Source organism: Macrosteles quadrilineatus, unplaced genomic scaffold (assembly GCF_028750875.1).
Source record: "Macrosteles quadrilineatus isolate MER2022 unplaced genomic scaffold, UCM_ALF_1.0 Scaffold_4__1_contigs__length_99947679, whole genome shotgun sequence".
Lineage (NCBI taxonomy): Eukaryota > Metazoa > Arthropoda > Insecta > Hemiptera > Cicadellidae > Macrosteles > Macrosteles quadrilineatus.
This window is the reverse complement of record NW_026542597.1, coordinates 90,977,427-90,998,178: the sequence shown is the minus strand read 5'-3', so window position 1 is coordinate 90,998,178 and position 20,752 is coordinate 90,977,427. Positions and strand designations below refer to the sequence as shown.

The 20,752-nt window shown below is 34.6% G+C and overlaps 1 protein-coding gene across 1 annotated transcript in view; it reads right to left on the bottom strand.

Moving 5' to 3' along the window:
• LOC128993139 (forkhead box protein D2-like) overlaps window positions 1-20,300 on the bottom strand; it is a 28,241-nt gene extending 7,941 nt beyond the window's left edge. Inside the window, exons 1-2 of the mRNA XM_054416896.1 lie at window positions 20,135-20,300; window positions 8,373-8,463 (exon numbers count right to left, since the gene is read on the bottom strand). Of these exons, the coding sequence (XP_054272871.1) occupies window positions 8,373-8,463; window positions 20,135-20,161 (118 nt within the window). The 5' untranslated portion in view covers window positions 20,162-20,300. The remainder of the gene's footprint in view (window positions 1-8,372; window positions 8,464-20,134) is intronic.
• Between the last annotated feature and the right edge of the window lie 452 nt (window positions 20,301-20,752).

Below are 20,752 nucleotides of genomic sequence, written 5' to 3'. Positions count from 1 at the left end.
TTCTCCATAAGAATAACATGGGAATTTTAAATTTAAATTTTTTTTAGTTTTATCCGTAACCAATAACCGTACAAAAACACTTTGATATACTGAATTGTTTGTTTTTTTAAGCTCTTTAAGAAGGTTTAGAGAAAAATTGGAAAATTTTGTGTTTTGAGGGTCAAAAGTGAGAAAAACCAATTTTTACCCCATAAAACCCCCCATAAAATCCTGTTCCCATGGTCCGATCATGCTGGATCGCGAACTCATTCAAGTTTATCCCGCCTTACACCTTCAAACCAAATTTCATCAAAATCGGATAAAAATTACTCAAGTTATCGTGTTCACGGACACATATATATATAAATCTATATATATATATATATATATATATATATATACATATATAAAAATTTGAACGAATGGTGTTTTTGCCCTCTGGGGACATCAAAATGAAAAAGTAAATCGGTCCCGGGCCTAAGTCTTACCATGAGACCTACGGTAATAGCTACTTCCCTATAGGGAAATTCGCTAAAAAGAACCAGTGACTAATTTATTGGACTACCATGCAGGCTATAGGCTGGGATGAAATTAGTTTTAGCATAAATGCTACAAACTCTCATACAACTGCAGTGAAAACATTATTCTTTAAGCATTGAAAATAAAATGCCAGTGATATTATATGTTTGGACATTACATCTTCAATTTTATCTGTAGCAAATTTGCTATAGCCTGCAAAAACAATGTGGCATTTTTAGGTTGTGTATAGCAAAATGCTAAAAACGCTACCTCAGCTTACCTCTCAACTGGGTTATTTTTTACCCAAACGTGAGTGGGAAGTTGAATGGAGTAGGATTACATTTTATCATTTTAATAACCAACTGTTATTTAGCCAGGCTAATTTAAAACCCAATTATCAAGGGCAGTTGGTTACAGTTCCAAACCATCAAAAACCGATTGAATTTGCTCCCGATTGCACTAGAAAATATTTGTCCAGTGTATGTATATTTAATGTTGTTTGATGTATGCATCAGCAATAGTCTCACTATAAGACTTATATCACATTATCAGGATTGAACCGGCTAACCTCTAATGATCTTGTGGTTCAACTGATGTTTACAATGTTTAATGCATGTTTCAACAGTCAAACCTACACTTCTCTCACGATTGAAACGGCTGAACTAAAACGGTCATGTATATCCCATGATGTTCGCGATGTCCAATGTGTGCTTCAGCAATCGTCTATGTGACTTATATCACATTATCGATGCTGACTCATTGCAGATTCCGCGAAGATGGCGTCAGCAACAATTGTGAGGAGCACATGTTGCTGGCCATCTTTATACACCATTGCTGATTCCGCCAGTTTCAATGCTGATGAACTCTGGATGCTAATTTGTTGGTGGCGCTGGTGCAAGTGGATAAGATCAGTTATAATTGAGATGGATGTTTTAATAGCCCCATCAATATTTTGGAAGTACTGTATTATTGTTGTAAGTATTGTTTGTCTGAGGGGAGTTATGAGAAAATCAGAAATTTTTTGGAATAAATTAGACGCAATGGGAGCAAATACCTAAATGAAATGACTTTTTAGCGAATTTCCCATATAGGGAATAAGATATTACCGTAGTACTCATGGTAAGACCTGGACCCGGGACCGATTTTCTTTTTAGTTTTGAGGTTCCTAGAGACTAAATACACTATCCGTTATCCGTTCAAATTCATATATATAATATGTGTGTGTGTGTGTGTGTCCGTTAGCACGATAACTCGAGCAAAAATGATCCTTGATGAAATTCGGTATAAACGTGAAAATCTAAGTTTATTCGAACGAGTTCTCGAACCAGCATGATCGGACCATGGGGACGGGGGTTTATGGGGGTAAAAATATGTTTTCCCATTTTTGACATAAAACATAAAATTTAACAATTTTTTTCTAAATTATTTTGTAGAATTTAAACAACAAATAATTTAGATTATTGAAGCGTTACTATGCGCCTAATAGTTATGGAGAAAATTCAAAAAAATATTTGAATTAAAAATTTCCATGTTATTTTAATGGACAATAAGTAAAGTTTTGTGATTTGCTTGTTTATGAACATATTCTGATAAGTTTTGGATTTATTGTATACTAAACTATTGACATTTCACAAAAAAAATCCTTTCTTACCCTCCCTGTTGCGACAAACCTAAGTACTCGTTATGCTAATGCTATTTAAATAGGGAATAAATGTGATATTTTTGAGGAGATATTTTAGAGTAAAACTAATCGGGCAAATGGAAATTCGCTTAGTCTGCAGGTTTTCTGTGGCGGGGGTATTTTGTTACCATTCTTTGCTCCGCTACATAATAAGCTTTAAAATGTAGGACAGGTGAAAAAGGGATCTTACAGAGAAACCCTTCTTGTATTAAGTAGGGAGACATGTATAATTCATGGATGGTAGAAGAGTTTACTTAGACCAAATTTATCTTAAATAAAGGCTTTATGAGTTTACGAATGTCTGTAGTTCTCCAGCCTCAAAGTATAAGGTTATAAGGTATATTGTGGTTTCAACCATTGATTTGTAGATACGAGGATAGATATCCTACCTACATGAACCAGCTTTAATCAAAATTTTCAAATGTGACATATTTGAATGAATTAGTCACAAAGCGAGATATTTTTTAAATTACATTTTCTCTCTTAGACTTGATACTGAAATCGCAAAGAATGCGATACAGTACGGTAGTTTACAATAAATTGGCTTTTTACGTTGGACTGAATTCGGTTTCGGCTCAGTTTAGTGGTGGGCAAAGATCGATACAGTAATACATTTTGGCCAGTGTGATGAGCTACATTTTTCGTTATACAGCAACATTCTGGGGAGCGGGAACGCCCTATCTCGCCAATGTTAGATTTGTCATCTTTAGGTACACGTTTCTTCAAAAGGTGTAACGCTATGACTTTCAAAGTTGTAGGGTATCAGCCCTTTATGTGTACACAGACCCAATTTCAGAATTGATCAATTAAGTATTACATAAAAATCTTTTTTTGTAAGACACAAAAAAGTTTACAAATTTTACAAGACATAAATTTCAAAACTGGCAATGTGACAGTAATAAAAATGGGTCTAAATGTTACTTAAAACACAACAATTATGTATAAAAAATTTCAAGTCTCTAGGTGAATTAGCTCCAGAGATATGTGTACCTTTGTTATAAAAAAAGTTGAACTTTCGGAAAACGTGGTGATAACAGGATACAATCCTGTAGCACCTAGCGCAAGCTATATTTATCATAAAACAGGCCTGTACATATTGAGGATCATAATGCTGCCTAGTTCAGCTGTTTAATTAAATTTATACAAATATTCAAAACTTTGGAAGCATGTAAGGCGTCAATGCAACTGATGTCTTCGATTCCAGTTTTTGTTCAACAAAATCAACCTTTATTCTGAGCTAGTTTTGGTAGCTCTGCGCTGCATGCTATCGCAGTTCTCACTCGACGAAAAGTAGTTTTCGATTGTCAAAGTTTTTAGACGTCTACTTGTTTGGTTTCTGCGGGCAGTAGCACATAGTGCCGGGCAGCGGGCACAATGCCCATTGTGTGTTTATTAACACTCGGGCACTTCGGTGTAGACGGCAGTAAATCTTGGTCCACATCTCAAACCAAACATACAAGTTGTGTCAGCTGTCGACATCGATAAAGTCTCCGGACATAGTTTGATACCGATGACGTACTTCTAACGTAAGAAAGAAAATGAATATGTACTTTGATTCTTACATCTAAAATAAAACATTTTGAAAATTGGATTAACCTTTGAACATAGAGATTAATTTGAAGAATGGGAAGTTTATTCCTAGGTTTATTAGTCAGTTAATTCATGAATGAACGTGTTGTACGTACATGAGGATAAAACTGATTTTAGCCGAGAAAAAATATAGAAATTTTGCGTCTCGTTGGATAAATAGTGGAAAGAACTAGAAAAAATAGTAACATAACAAATTTTTAAAGACAGTTTCACATCTACAACGACTTATCTTGAAATTCTGGCTAGAGGTAACACGAACACAAGAAAATCTTGTATTTAATAAAAGGTGATATTGACGAAGCTACATTTGTGTTAATTTTAAAGAACTGTAGCCTTTTTATATACAGTACTTAAAAACTACCTGTATCTATATTTATTTTTTGGACATTAACAAATTTTACACTGACCAAAGGCTGTATAAAGTGTAACAAGAGTCACTATTTAATTGGATTTCTTTCTGGGCGCGGGATATTCGATTAATTCTCCGATGGATTTAGTTTTAAACCAAAATAGTTGTTAACTGTCCGTTTTCTGTACAGTGCACGTTTTTGCAACACCCATAGACCATTATGGGCATGCATTAATATACAATTATTATTTTGTAAAGAAAGACTCAACAGAAATATTGATGGAATTGCGATAGTTTCACTCTATAGATATTAACCGTAAATAAATTTTAAATTGGTTTTTATCGGTAAATGTTTAAATTGATTACAACTTTTATGTTTAAGCAACTCATATGATGGCATTAGATGAGAGATAGTTTATGAAACTATCTAAGCTATTTACCTTAGTAGCCTTTAAAAACCATTTGACTTAAGTCTTCAAATCAAATCAAATAGTTTATTCAATCAGAATTAACAATATACAGTACTTTGTTGCAATGTCTTCTAACATTCCAGTCAATAGAGTACAAGTAGGCCTACTATATACGTCAATTTCATGCGTCAAACGGTGTTGCTTAGTAGGTAAGCTGGATTAGATCACCTGATAAAACAATGATTATAGCATGTTTGTAAATATACCACGAGATTTTGATCGATGACACAAATTTGGTGAGAACATTTCAAAACAAAAGAAATTTATATAAGCGGTCGTAGATAATCTTTTGTTTTACGAAAATCACACTCGATTGTAACCGATAATTAATCAACAAGACAACAAGATGCATATTTGGCGAAGAAGAGGGAATGGTAGTGAATAAGATGTCGGTTTGTTACTGACTAATATCAGATTGTAACAAGGATCATTGAAAAAGCCCCATGTTCAAGGACAGCTGATTAAGTTTTGAACCATGAAAAAGATTTTGACTTTTCTCATGGTCGACAACCAGTCCAGATATATTTATACTGGACAGCCAGTGTTAGCTCGATCCCTCATAAGTAGTTGGACTGTCTGTCCAGTTTCGGCCAACAGGGAAACGTATATCAGGCGAATTTCAAACCTGGGACTGAATGTCCCAAATCCTTTTCCTGGCCAATCTCGAAACCGAGTACATCCAAACAATCGAGCTCAACACAATCTAACACCCTACTTACCACGTGTTATCAAAATAGCCAACGAGATGGAGACATAACGATCTGTTAAACTGATATAAAAGCCGGGTGAAGAGAGCGGCAGGTGGACCCGTCAACATGCAAAGTTCGGCGTTCGGCGCGCTGCCAAGCGGCTAAACGCTCAACTAATGACTCGGTAAATTAGCCGCTAAGTGGGGGAGGGGCGCTATTTATAGGGGACGGGCCGCGTTTGGGCAGTGATATATAACTTTCTGATTCCCTGACAGAGGCTATTTGGGGATGCGCCTCGAGAGACAGGCGCCGTTGCAGAGTTTCGGGGGTGGAGACGCGCAAAGAGAGAAATTGGTTGGATAAAAAGAAGTGAAATAAATCAAAATGACTACAATAAACGCACGGATGATGTGGTGGTCATAGTTTCCACACTGATCTCATACAGCTAAACGGTTCGGGTTGTCACCGACAATCTGGTCCGAATATCACCGGCGACAAAAACCTCCGGTGTTGAAGCTACGACACATCTCCCTCGAAGAGATTGGGGTGGGTGGCCGTGACGTCATAAATCCGGTGCATTTTGTTGTTTATTTATATTTTACATCTATGATCAAATGCACTTAAGGACCATTTGCTGTAGACTGTTACAAATAAGATAAACTTTAGCCTAAATTTTATTCGTTCAGTTTTCATTTTGATTGGGCAAAGTAAAATTTTGAGAAATCTGCTAGCAAAATAAATCAAGTGAAAAAATACCACTTGGTAGGACAACTTTCGACAAAAGTCATTAGATTTTTGCTAGTTAAAAACTGGACCCAGCTTTCCTAAGTATCGGGACTAAATGGTTTAACCTAACTAAAGAAACACTTCAGCAGAATCACAGCAACACAAGGCATCTCACTCCAGTCTAACTAATTTTGCAATCCCAACACAACGTTGTAATTCTATCTAAATGTAGTAATAGCGATAATACCTAATAACCTCAATTCAAAATCCACCGTCATATGTGTATACTTCACAGATAATCTAAATATAAACGAAGCGAGAAAACGAGCACGTGTAAGAGTGAGAAAGCGGGAGACTTAAAGAGGCGCTAATGTGAGACCTCCGAACTGTCATCTACTGGAGTGCTTCAGTTTTCACCATGTGGCCGCGCGGTGACACCAATGATGCATGCAGCCCACCTGTTCCCGCGCCATATGTATGAAAGTCACACGCGTCGGCACCTTTGACGAGGCTACTGATGATGTTTTAGCAGGACGTATTAATATTTTGGTATGAGAAACAGTTCGGCGCTCTGGAGAATTGTGACGTTCCTAACGACTTGCTTTCGTTTCCACTAAGTGTGGGCGGTTCGCTTTGATGTTTAGATTATGTTTGTAGTTGGTTTGTGGATTGCTACATTGTGGTTATGTTTTGGTCAGTTTGTATTTATATTCAACGCCTTTGCATACTGATGTGGACATTCCAAATGTACCAACTAGTAGTAAATCGGTCAGTTTCTTATACAAAGAGGCAAAGAGCTCACGCATAGTCTACCGTTAAGAATTCAATGTGAGTAATTAATAGAACCATTTCTTTGTATATACTGACATCCTATCACTGACTTTGAATATAGCAAGATGACTTCAAATCTTAAGCGCAGGAGGAAGTAAGGCTTATTCAAGTTATAAATGCGACAATGTATGGGCAACCATATTTTAATGGACTGTAAATTACAGTAAACATTTCTTTCTAAATAAGGCATGGTGAAGAGAAACTGACCACAGGAATCAATTAAATGATCCGTTTTAACAAAAGACCGAAACTTCACATAACAAAACTAGGATTTGGGCCGTTCCCTTGCACAAAAGTTATCGAAAAAAAACACAATATAACAGAAAAGGTATGAAAATCACGTTGAAATGCAACAATGTATGGAAAGCTAGATTTAATGTACCGTAAATTATTAACAAGCACCTGCCTTATCTCTTGGCACTTATCATAAAGCACTTATCCGCCTAAGTGCTTGGGAAGATATAGTTGCAAGTTAACACCTTGCCTAGTTGTGGTGTTACTACAGTGTATCAAATGTTACACTTCGGTCGATTTCATCCCAAATTCCTAGCTGTATGTAAGATGATTTAAGTTTTAAGTAACTGATGTTTGGAACTACGAGTGTTAAAAATGTCTCCAATATCTCCAATTGCTAAAATTCAGACAAGAATTAACACTTTATTGGTTGGTTTTCCATCAGTCAAAGAATACTTTGCTCATATAGGATGGTATGATTGTTTAATGGACAAGTTTGAAATGTAAAATTCGTTACAGATGTCAGATTTTATGAATCAAACTAATTATCGAGTGAATAAAAATCGGTGGTGACCCAACTCGTGAATGTTAAATGCAAATCTTGCATAAAATACAAAACATCGTTCAAGACAAGGTCAAAATTTGACAAAACACGATCGGAATATTTTTTTAGAAGAGGTTTTTACAAGGAACAAAGCTTCTTACTAACAAAAATGTTATTACAGAAACATAAATAGATTAACTTTGAGTTAGCCTATTTGGTTTTCGCTCTAAGAATAATACATGCATTGGGGGGGGGGGGGGGCAATTAAATAGGGTTTTAGGGAAGGGTTGAGCTAGAAAATTTCGTTAACAATAAAAATTGTGTTTTGTCATTCAAGATATAATTCTTGCTAATATCTATTAATTTTAGGAATAAAATGTTAAAATTATTTTATTATAATAATATCCGTAAAACCATATTGTAGTATTGTCTAAAAAATAGTAGCTGGGCGATCTTGTATTTTGGCAGCAGACTACAGCATGGTTAACTTTCGTAAAATATAATTCCTAGTCCGTGAAATTAAAAGCTTGACATAATCGTGTTCTGTCTAATATTCATCAACTGTTGCATTGAGTAGATTCAAACATCAATTTTTCAAATTTACCAGGGCACACAAAAGTATTCTTTTCACAAAATGTAGTGCACACAATGCGTAATAAAAGACTTACGGTTGAAAACATAAACCCAAAAAGCCTTGCCCAGCTTAAAGTTGTTGTAATATAAAATTAGTTTTTCAAAAATCGTTTAGTTTATCACTTACCAGGAGGTAGTCTGGGAGAGAAGGTCTTGCCCCGGAGGACTGAGTTGTCTTTCGCTTGTATTGCTGCTTCTGCTTCAGTTTCGTTCAAAGTCTGGAACCAAAGAGATTAATTTTACTAAAGAGGTATGAAGCAATGACTTTGAGAACAGCAAGTAGACTCGTCTAAATCTGGTTGCTTTATAATGCTGCGAAATAAGAGTTGCGTTTTGATGTTTTGCTCACCTAACTAAAGGTTGCCGGATCGGTCCTGAAGAAGTTGAAAAAGTGTTGATGGTTCAAAACTGGATCAGCTGGTTAACCAAATGCTCCTGAATAATAAAACAGCTGATTTTATTCGGCAACGTAGCTACAAAGATCATCACGCTTCATTCTTGACACATCCTTCACTCATATTTTAGTTCAAATACACACCCAAATGGCATCACTATCTAAAATGATGTTAATATGATGATGGTTCTTAACTTCCCCAGCTTTCCTTAATCATTGGAATTTTTATCAAGACTGTTTAAAAAAACAGCGGAAAGTAAGTTGCAAACATACATAGATATCTTTTTCCGATCTACCCACACACTGCAGTGTAAAAAGTGTAACACACGTACAAAAATTATGTCACTTTATCAGCTGATGAAGTGATTAAATCGTCTGACCAAGCCATTCAAATCTAAACTAATAATCTTATAATCCATATTTTCTAGCCCCTGAGCTGGTTCTATAACTAAATTGAAATTTTACCTTTGTCATCCAGCTCCTGATATTATTATCAACTTGTTACGGCCGTTTCAGCATCACTGTGCCATCGTCGGACTGTTCAGCCAAAAGGCGTCGTTAAAACACAAAAACATTTACACGAAACACACACATATTTGTCAAAACGGGGTTTTGAAAACAGGCCTGTTGAGGATAGTACATTCCCGAACTTGAGCAAGTAGCTGACTAGAACCCCGTTTTGACAAATATGTGTGTGTTTCGTGTAAATGTTTTTGTGTTTTAACGACGCCTTTTGGCTGAACAGTCCGACGATGGCACAGTGATGCTGAAACGGCCGTAACAAGTTGATAATAATATCAGGAGCTGGATGACAAAGGTAAAATTTCAATTTAGTAATAATCTTAATTCATCTAAAATTAGCCTTGTATTATTTTATGCCTAAAGTACGCCGATGTACTTTATGTACTCTTATCAAGATAAAAATAACTTCTTAGATAGGTACGATTTTAACATGTCTTGTTCACGGATTCACCAATGCTTGGTTGATCTATATTCATGCAACATGGGTATTTTTAGCTGCATATATGCATAGATTTTTTGATTGACTACTTAATGCTTCAGTAACAAATATACGCAGATCATCTCAATCGATTCCATATCCACTCTCCATTTTACACAGTGAATATTTGAGCTTGGACCAAAAATAAATATTTTCGCAGAAATCATAACCTCCTCAACACCATATCAAAGGAAACCCTATACTTGTAAGACATTGCTACACCTAAGCTTTGTTCCAGCTACTGTTTTGCGCAATTCTTTGTTGCCAATCCCTACCAGCTCGGCGCTCGCACTCAAATGTGCCATAGGATTGGCGCCGAGCCGTTAAATAGCGCAAACGTGGCTCACGAGCCAGACCGGGTCATGGGCTGATGAGGTGGCAACTGGCAACTGCAGACGGGAAACTGCAAATTGTCGCGAAACTGGGCTTTATCAACTGGAACTTTGTCAGGTGTTGACTGCGCTGGTAGTGCAGAAACGCGTTTGGTACCAACTAGGTGAATTGGAAAACTTTCTAGTCTAGGTAAACTAAACAATGTAAATCTTGGGTAGTGGTTTAGAATTTGTGGTTTTAGATCAGTTTAGATTTGGACGACGTTGAGATATCAGATTGCGTATTTTAAGGTGAAGATGAGGGTTCAGGGTTGAATGAATGACAGCTGTTTTGCTGACTAAGATCAGCTGTTTCTTTAACAAGCCATCAAAAACCCTAATCATAAAGGACAGCTAAAGCTGAGTCCATCTTAGAACGATGATAACGCTACTGACATTTCTCAGGATCGAACTTCCGAAATCCTGGTTACTAGACGAACACTGGAGGTTGGCGACTGCATTGGCAAAAGCTTTTAACTGGGATGTACAACTTAAGAAAGTAAATATCAATGTAAATTATTGAGATTTAAAGTTTAAGTTGGCAAATAAATGCAGAACATTTTTCAATGGAGCTGTGTAACGAAAACATAATCCTCATGAGGTTGAGGTTGAAACTAGATTTAATGGAAACGTTTATAATTGAGATTTGCAATTGAAAATTACACTCTTCATGTTGATGGTAGAGGGTAGATGTTTTGGTATTTTTAAAGCCATTCGTGAACTTTCTAGAGACATTTTAACTGCTAAAACTGTTTCCAAAAACCTCCGTCACGTTTTTATGGCAAAATGTATGTTTAGATTAAATTTCCAGAGACCAATAAGGGGGTTTCGAAAATTTGATGACCCCTCTTCCCCCCTTGGAACACTATAAATCAAATCAAACATGTTATTCAAACTTCCATTTCCTATTCAGACTTTACTTTACCGAAAGCGAAACCTCCAGAAACATCGAGGTAGAGGACGCTGACAACACTTCTCTAAGCAGATCCGCTAGTTTCCTAACTCTTTGGATGCTTGGTAGCAGCACCATCAGAGCCTCAATGTATGCTTTGGTATACGACAATCGACAACTGATCACTGTAACTTGTACACGTCCCGTGATCGACGTGTGAACGTGTCGCGCGTGTCGGATGACGTGTAGACGTGTAGACGTGTAGACGTGTTGCGTGTTGCAGACGTAACACGACCAGCTGGTCAGAACTGCTGACAGAGTGTCTGCGACTGACCTGCCTCACATAGTCTCGTAGTGGCGAGTCGTACAACTGGGTACATACTCAGTTCATACCTAAATTATAATTGATTCTCGTTCACATGTGTATGCGAGAAATCATGAATCATAAACATTAGGATTGAGTGGGAGTTTAAAAAGGGACACACCAAATGATGGGTCCTCAAGTGTCCTAACATTACAGCAACTATATAGGATGAATTCAATTCTCGCGGGGCTACCAACAAACCACTGCCAGTCTCTACAGAACCAAAAACAACGTCGCTACAGTGACAATTCTAAAAAAATCTGTAACCGCGCTCTTCTCTATACAACTTTGTGGAATCTTTCTAAAACATCATAAAATATTCTTTACTTCAACCTTTGCTTGCTAAAACATAGATATAGCATTGTCGATTTTCACGCACTAACTCTATGTTTTCCATTTACTCTACTTTGTATTATCAATTTCATTTACTAATGCTAATCCGTTTTCCCGAAGCAAGTGTTAATCCTTAATAAAATGGTTGAATATTTGTTGTGCCGTCAAGTGACCAGTTTTTGTTAAGCGATCATGGTTTCGAGCCTAAAAGTATATTTTTAAGTTGAAGAAAAGAATACAAAGTAGAAACAGCTCCTTTTCATCACTGGGGTAATTATATGAACACTCTCGTGCCGTAATTGATTAAAAGTTGTATCAACTATCAAAAAAGTGTATTTTCTTTGGGTGTATTTTATTTAATTAACCTGCTGTTGGTATTGGTAATGGTATTCAACATTGTTTGTTGATATAATTGTGATCCAGAGGATGATCATGTTTAAGTCTCAGGAAACCCACTGAATATTTTATTGCAAATATACATGGCAAGATACTGTATAAATATACAGAGAGCTGAATGAATTTATCGTGAAAAACAAAGAGGGAATGGAAACTATATCCTAAAACTAGAATTACACTATAGTTGGAAATGCATGGATTCTAAACAATGTTGAGCTATCCTTATAACTTAGAAATGTTAGATACGAATTTCAATTTAACAAAAGCTTTAACTTTCGCTGCCTACAGTTTCTTTTTACCTGCTAATTAAAACACGTATTTGGCAACATGTTCAAAATAGGTGTAAAACCTGAGAACATACTGGAAAATGTTATCTTCGGGTGGACCGATGCATCTAGGTGTCGAATGAGGCAATTCAAACAGTGAATTAATGACATTCATGTATTCATGCCAAAATGATTCAAGTAATGATACTGGAAAATGTTACGACTAAATAGAATTTTTATTTGGTCGATGGTCAGGTGGGGTTAGGTTAGGTGACTACTCGGCTGCTTGGGTTTATTTTTCGTAAGCCGTTCTCTATACATAATGTGCTTGGGGTGAACAATTTTCTGACTCTTAAAACTTAATTTGTCCACTTCGTTTTCTGCCCTTAACAATTCATGACACGACAATATAATATAATAAATAAAAACGTTGGCTAAAATAATCATCAAGATATACACTATACAGGCCTACAAGGTAAATTTACCTTCAAAATAAATTCTGTAAACGCCTCAAACGTTATCTTATTCTTCAGTACATCCATCTTGTAGATTGGTCAAGGCACAACTAATTAATACGTATCAGGTGGTACTGGGAGGCACAGGAGATATTGGCCCGTGCGTCAATTGATATCAGAAGTACGTAAGCAAAGGTAAGCTGGACTCAATATAGTAAACAGATCAAGAATGAGTTTGACGTAAGCACGAGTTGAGGTCAGCATGTTTTAGCCAGTCCATTGATAAGTTCTTATCAGTATTTGATCTAAATCTTATCAGTAACATTTTTAGAATCGACCTAGATAATGGTTTCTATTGGAGGAGAGAAGACTAAAACAATAAGTCTGAGAAAATACTAAATTTTAAAATTATCTATTCTGTGTAAGGTTTTAGAGATCTTAATGCAGTTCAGATCAAAATAAGTCAAACATTTGTCGTTCAACCTTATGCATCCTTTAATATTTAGTTTCTATAACCAACTTAAAATACAAGTTTTTAAATTCATTTTACAATAGCGATTTGTGTATTAAGACCGCAATGATCCATTCCCGCTCTAGAGCAGCAATGAGCTATTTTACGCACTGTTTACAGGTAGGGCAATGTGATAATTTCCATGCAGTGGTAGGAAAAATAATTATATCTCACTGCTCGTTGTGCTGTTTCGTCCCGTATTAATACCAAGGGATGCAATCATTTTCTGTTTCTAAGTCAAAATCTTGTTCACGTAGTTCTCTAGGTTGTATAGAAAGAATGATATTTTTTAAGTTCGAGACGAAGTCGAGAACTTAAAACGATCGAGAGCTGCAAAAACATTTCGGTCCGTGGTACGAACGCTGTTTTTCACCACACTATACCCTATTACCACTATTCACCACAATAATAATTCACGCTGATAGTCAACACAACTACAACTTTAAGGTTATGTGAAGAAATAATTTGAGGAATCAGCAAAAATAATAATAAATAACTGCTAGGCAGTGGTGACAATAAAACAATTATATTGCAATGCTATGGATACTGATTGTGTATTTAATATGCATTCATGTTTTAAGAAAGTAAGCGGGCAGCTGATTTTGCGGCCTTAGGGATGTAAAAACCTGCTCGGTCCCCAAATGACGATGACAGCTGGCATTGCCAGCAAAACGTAACTTTCAGCCACCAATTAACGTATGTAAAACAGCTAAAAACATCATAGTGTGATGAAAAAACCTAATATACCGTTAAAAACAGAAATTATTTATTAGTTTAACGAGTTATTTACTTTAACGAGTGTTTTTAATCCACAAGTAATGACCTTAAGTTACGCCTATCAATGATGTTAGCGTGGTTGGTCGAGTTGTGACAACTGCCACCGTGATCCCGTCGCTGTATTTCTACATTGTGCATGATCTAAAGGAAAATACAGTAGTAATATTTTTTATTTTACCTTCCAATCATCGAGATTCTATTTAGATTAGATCGTGTTGCAAAAAAAACATTCTTTCAGTCGGCTAAGTGCAAATCTTAAGGTACAAGCTTCTGGTATATTTTACCTGAATCTCTTACAGTATTTTTATGTTATAGAATGTTTCAAATATTGTTTATTGATTGGTACAACCCTTTTAAATCTTCATTTTGTGTGTAAACTCATCCCTAAGGTGTGTGATAAAAATTATTTCTATTTGATGCTTCACTGCCATTAAAAGGCAAATCAGAGTGATACATTTAATTACTTAACCCTCACCCCATACCCCTCCCCCAATTATAAACGTCCTTGTGAAAACTTTTTTTATTGCAGAGGTAAAGAGTGGCTTTTTGATCTTAACTCATTTTTTTCAAACTCTGTTTCTCTTGGGTCGTTAAACTTAAGCTCGTATCAAAAAGAATTACTGCAGGACTTAGTTATGACGCTAACTTTAACCACTGAAAAGTGGTTAAAAATTTTAATTGAAAAACAATATCTGTATAAAACTGCTTTGAAATGTTGGAAATAGTAATGAAAATATCCTGCGTACCACGATCCGATAAATATATAGTAGAGTTAAAGTTATACAGAAGTTGTGAACTACAGTAATACACCTACCTTCTTGTATCTAATTAGAAAATATCACTTGCTTTAATTTTACAAATAATTGTTTTGTGCTTAGACTGTAACTAGGAAGCCTGATATTACTTACAGTAGGCCTATCAGAAAATAGAAAATTTTAGTTTTAAGAAAAATGGTACAATTTAAATTTTTTTCTAAAATCAATTGTGGTTTTTACGTGATTGAGTAACTAACATTGGTCTACAGACGAACACCATTAGATTGTTAGATAATAGTAAAATAGATTTGAAGAACTATTTTGTTGTCTTCTGCGTCTTCTTCCCGATGCAAAGCACAGTTATATTGGCTAGTTAAATACGATGGAAGATTAACCATGTTAGCAACCACTTATAACGTGTACAATCTAATGATAGTTTGCCGAGTTCAAATCTGTATAGCGTAAACTTATATTCACACTAATTGAATAATGACAGAACTTGATTTCGTGAAACATTTTGGGGTCATAAAAAGAATAAATTTCCTGAAAACACAAACCCTTTTCGATAGGAAATAATTACATTTAGTACGATTGTAGTGGCAGTTTAAACAAAGAAATTAAGCTGTTCATTTCACAAAATTAGATTTCACTGAAACAAACTTAAAATGTTATCGTCAGCTGCTACACGTTTTCAAAATTAAAATTCCACTTATAAAATTACCTTTCTTTAAAAAATATCATTCTTGCAACAGAAAAATAGTGCAAATCCGTCCAGTGGTCGATTCAGAATCATCGATTAGAAAACTCGTTCCACGTTTAATATACAGAGGCAAAAGGTCCAAGTTAAATATTTTAAAAAATAATACAGATGAGCTACAAACCTTCGCACAAAGTTACTGGCAGTTAAAATCGTTTTAACACATTATTCAGCGATACGCTACCTCCTCAGGGGGACGGCCCTGAAAAATCTAAAATCTCTCTAAAATCTCGGTCAGAAAATCTAAAATGTGAGCATAGTTTGATATGCACATCAAATTAAAGCTCTTTCTTAGTAAAATCTAATACACACTAATACACAGAAAAATACAATGCTGCAAACCCAACCCAAAAGGACCACCGTGTAAAAATGACAGCTCTTCGAAGGTTGGGGCTATTTGAATCAACAATTCCGTTTTGTCTCAGTTGTTATTTTGAGTTCAATTTTGCGGCATTGTATTCGCCCAAAAAGACTTTATGCTTAAAGCTTACATTTATGATTTTCTGCAGACTTCTATCGGGCGCGTCCCTGTGTAGATGGCTTATAAGTAATAGCTTTGTAAATTCAAGAAATATTTGAGCGGCTGTCATTTTTGACTCGGTTGTCCGTTTGAGTTTGGGTTTGCGGCATTTACAATTAGTTATAGAAATTATAAATTTTAAATGTATTATCAGGAAACTGCTCGACATAGCATCATAGAAAAACTTCCAGTCCATGTTACGAAAAATATAATCCAGTGGTTCAGAACAGTTAAATATAAAAATATGTAATTCAATCTTATAACTAATAATAACTAACAACAATAACTTTTACTGTTTAAGTACTCAGAAGTGCTGTGATATTTCCCCTTAGCAAAAATAATTTTAGTGATTTTCCGAAGGTTCCAATATCCAACAAAAAGTGTTGTTTGGGAAAAGCTATATTGTACGCTTAGTTGATAAGCATTGCAGATTACATCAATTATATAAAAGGATTGATTTGTTCAAAAAATAAAATTTGCATTCATTAAAAGAGGCATTCAAAAATATAAATACTCGGAAAAGTCAGAAGATTATTTCGGTAGATGACACCTCTGCAGGGTCCCATTCTCAGATCAAATAAAAATACAGTTTGTCTAATATAAATGTGAAAGTCTGTGTGTTTGTTTGTTTAAAGTTCAATCAGGCATTAACTATTGGTCGGATTGCGTTGAAATTTGGTATGATTATAACTCACATTCCCGATTAACATATAGACATATTATTATCTCAAAAATCATTTCGGGCTCTGCCCCAGTGGCTGTGGAGTTTCACATTTTAACCTTATGAGTATTCATTTAAAAGCAATTAAATAATTTTGTCAGCTGTTTAGCATTAACAAGTTATAAGGTTTACCAACCAGTTGCAGCACTATTAATTCTTTTTGCATTTATGACAACAGCTAATTTGAACCAAGGAGCAACAAAAAGCTGTGATACACAATGAGAACTTGACTTTATTCTATTGTTTAGGTGCAGTGTTAGAACATTATGGCTATGGTAGATGTGCTATACTATAGTACATATACCGTAAACTAAAAGAACAAGATTTTCTTAAACCGTTTCCTCTCCCATTACTGCAATAAGCATTTTATAAACTTTTACTCCAACCCCATACGAAGGACGGGTACTCTGCTAGTTAACCTTAAAATAACTATTGAGCTATATGGTAATAACATTTGATGAATTAATCAATGAACAAAGCCCACCGTATGTCCATGACTTGTTTGCAAAAAACTCACAGACACCCACAGTACCATTAGGCATTAGTAATTTTGGAAGTTTTTTTTAATAACAGGGGTTGAGTGACTTTTCATATAGTTTGATAATTCATTGAAAAACTACATGTTTTTGTGGTTGCTGAATGTTTTGGTATTTCACAGTATATATTAGCACAGTCTGGAGCTTAAAAAATATAAATGTTTTAAAAGGATGTTTCAAGGATGTTTATGCAAGAAAAATACCAAATATTTGAAGATTGAAAAAAAAACCCCTTCGCAGGAAGTTTACTCAATCCAAATACTAGTCTCAGAGAGTTTTCCTGAGTTTTTGTCCAATTATTGGTCTATTATTTAAAATTTGTCTTTGTTTTGGATTATTCAGCACCTCATATTGGGACCAAATAGGTCATATTAAATAAAATCAGGCAAAGTAAAAGGCAAGAAAAATATTACAGTCAGTAAAATACACATACCTGCAATGGATTAATAAGCCATTGATTATCTTGATACAGACTTCACTTTGTCTATGTGCTCAAAATAAAGTTGTGAGTCTATGAAAGTTGGTTTGATGACATGAATCGAGTTTACTATCACCGAGAATAATGAAGATTTCATTGTTACTTGTGAGCGTGAAGTCAATAAAATTTGCATTATAGACAGATAATTTTCAGTCAATCAAGCAAGAAACTACTTTGGGTGAGCGCGATTTCAAGATTCAATCGTTCATTATCTTTGAAGCAATTTTGAAGAAGTTTCTTAGAATTAAGACTCATTTGGTGCGATTTCGAAAATATTTTCTTGCCACTTCGCAAAAACATGAGTTGTACATTTGCATTAAATGATTTTAGGATACTTAATCTAGAGTTGTATATTCGTGCTTCTCATGCTATTCATGTGGGGTAATTTGGTTTTTGCCGAAACGAGTAAAATTGTAATTAATTTCCACTTTTCGAACAACTAGTGACTGTAACAATCAAAAGTGTATTATTTTTTACAATCAATATTGTGTATTAACTTAATGTTGTCTGACATGACTATCCTGGTCTGATCTGGAGGAATTAATTAGTTATTCTTAGGTCTATAAAATTTTTTAATATTATCTGTATTTTGTACCGTAGTTTAAGGACAAAATGTTCCTATACCCCGTGGCCTAGTACAGGTAATGCTACTGGAGTGTAAAATTGATTTAGCTATTGATATAATAAATTATCTTCTTAAAAATGCAGTGATTATATAGAATCGTAAATGAAAATTACTCTTCACCGCAAAATAGATTCATGACAACAGATTTAACCGTTAATCCGTGTTCAATAGCCGTATCGTATAAATTTGGCTTCTAAAGGTAAAAAAGTTCATGATATAAAAGATAACTAGAGCTCATTATTAGTAATTTTTTATATCATACCATGTCTTTTTACCATGCATGCTTTGTAATTTTCAATGTTACTCTGTAAACTTGTTGTAACATGTTACTGTTTGCAAGTTTCTTATATTGTACTGTAGACTTGTATCATATATCCCTGCTGCAAATACAGATTGTCACTTTTATCAACTCGTGATTTTCCTACTTTTCATAAATACTTTCATTAAAATCTGTTTAATGACAGAAAAAGACGACATGCAATTGGCAGAGAAAACATTTACAACAGGGAATTGACGTCAGATAAAAAAATCTACAAAAGCAAAATGTACGGAATAAAAGGCAGGTATATACTATACACTGACTGCGAATTCATTGTCTAATCATTAACCCCGCAAGTTATATAATAAACACAAATAAAGTAGTAGGCCTAATTTAGCCTACATCAATGCGATTAACGGGTACTGGACATTTCTAGTTAAATTAAATGTATTTTAAATATATTTTGGAAACAATAACTCGCGACATATGATTTCCGATTTTGAGTTCCGGATCACGTGGAGTATTTAATATTTATAGCGGGGGTTTAATGATTTTTGATTGATTAAAACAATTAATTTTAAAATGTTTCGTTTTCGCTTAGCTTATTATGATCAAAATTAACATAATTGTTTTATCTCTCAACATTATGTAAATTAACCGATTATTTGTATACTTGAATTCGTCATCTTTGATAAAGCTAGTTTGATGGATTGCGTTATAAAATAATTGATAATCGACCTGATTGAAACTACGAAACAATAAAATTTATCTACTATTTGTGTTATTTTGGTTATAATACAATTCTATTCTTTTTTAACTGTTTATAAAGACTAACCTATTGTTAGTCTACATTCGCTCAGGTTTACTTTAGTTTGTTTTCAAGTCAATCCTATTAATTCATTAAGACAAAGTCCCATTGCATGTTTGGCTTGACCTTTACTTATAGTCATCTTGGAAATGAATTGTTTAATGGAAATCGCAAATTCCTTTTTGACGAGGAGAAATTAAAATTACCCTCCTACTTTTGATCTGCATAAATATTGTAACGAATTTAAATGAACATGTATTTTGTCTACTGTTGTATTTACTGTGTATACTGTTGTATGTATTTTATCTACTGTTGGTGCAGTTTTTTGAGTACAAGAACCGTTTTATAAATTCAAGATTATAATTTGGTTAGAGTTTTGATATTTTAGCGAAATGGAATTCAAAATACAACTCACATACATACATAAAGTTTTCAAATATTTGCACTTTTGGTTGAGGTCCGCTGAAGGAGGAATTTTCTTAATATTACTGATTAGTAGCTTAATTGTTTTCACAATTTAGTAGAGTTCCCCAAAGTGTGAAAACAACCCGCTGAAATACAAAGTAAATACAAATGTTGATGTGAACAATGTAAAAATACTTTGTCAGTCTTCCTGTAAAATATTTACATGTTAAGTATATATAATAAAATAAAATACATTAATCACTTACCGAACCCTGCATTAGATGAGAGACCATCACTCTCTGTGTGGTCGAAGTATCTTCTCTCACTTCACAATATCTTATTAGTTAAAATAGTTATAATTTAGGAATTAATATTTCAAGTCCTAGGCATGATCCTTAACTTCGTGCAAGAAAATGACACAATATCTAAGCACTCCCGTTGATGTTAATGATGTAAGGCTATAAACACAAACGTTATCACTATGTTGAACACAACTTACTGACGTTAAGAATTAACTAAAATTTTTAACAATATTGGTTGGTAAATGTGAGAAAATTGCTAACACCTAAAAACACTTTAAAGCACAAACTTTGAACGAACTTTAAACAAGTTGAAACTATCAATTTATAAATTAATAAGTTGAGAAAAATAATCGGAAATCGTATATCGGAATGTTTGTTGTTATAGATCTGTTAGTGATTAAATTGCCTAAACTTCTTCCAATTTCGAACGCGAAAGAGTTGGTTTTAGCGCTAATTTGTAATATTACATTTTTCGCACGCGCGGAAAAAAGTAAACAGCCACTTTACCTGTTCCGGAAGTGACCGAATTCGCACGATATTACACGATTGATCGCGGCAATCGCTGTGCGTTTGAATGTCCTA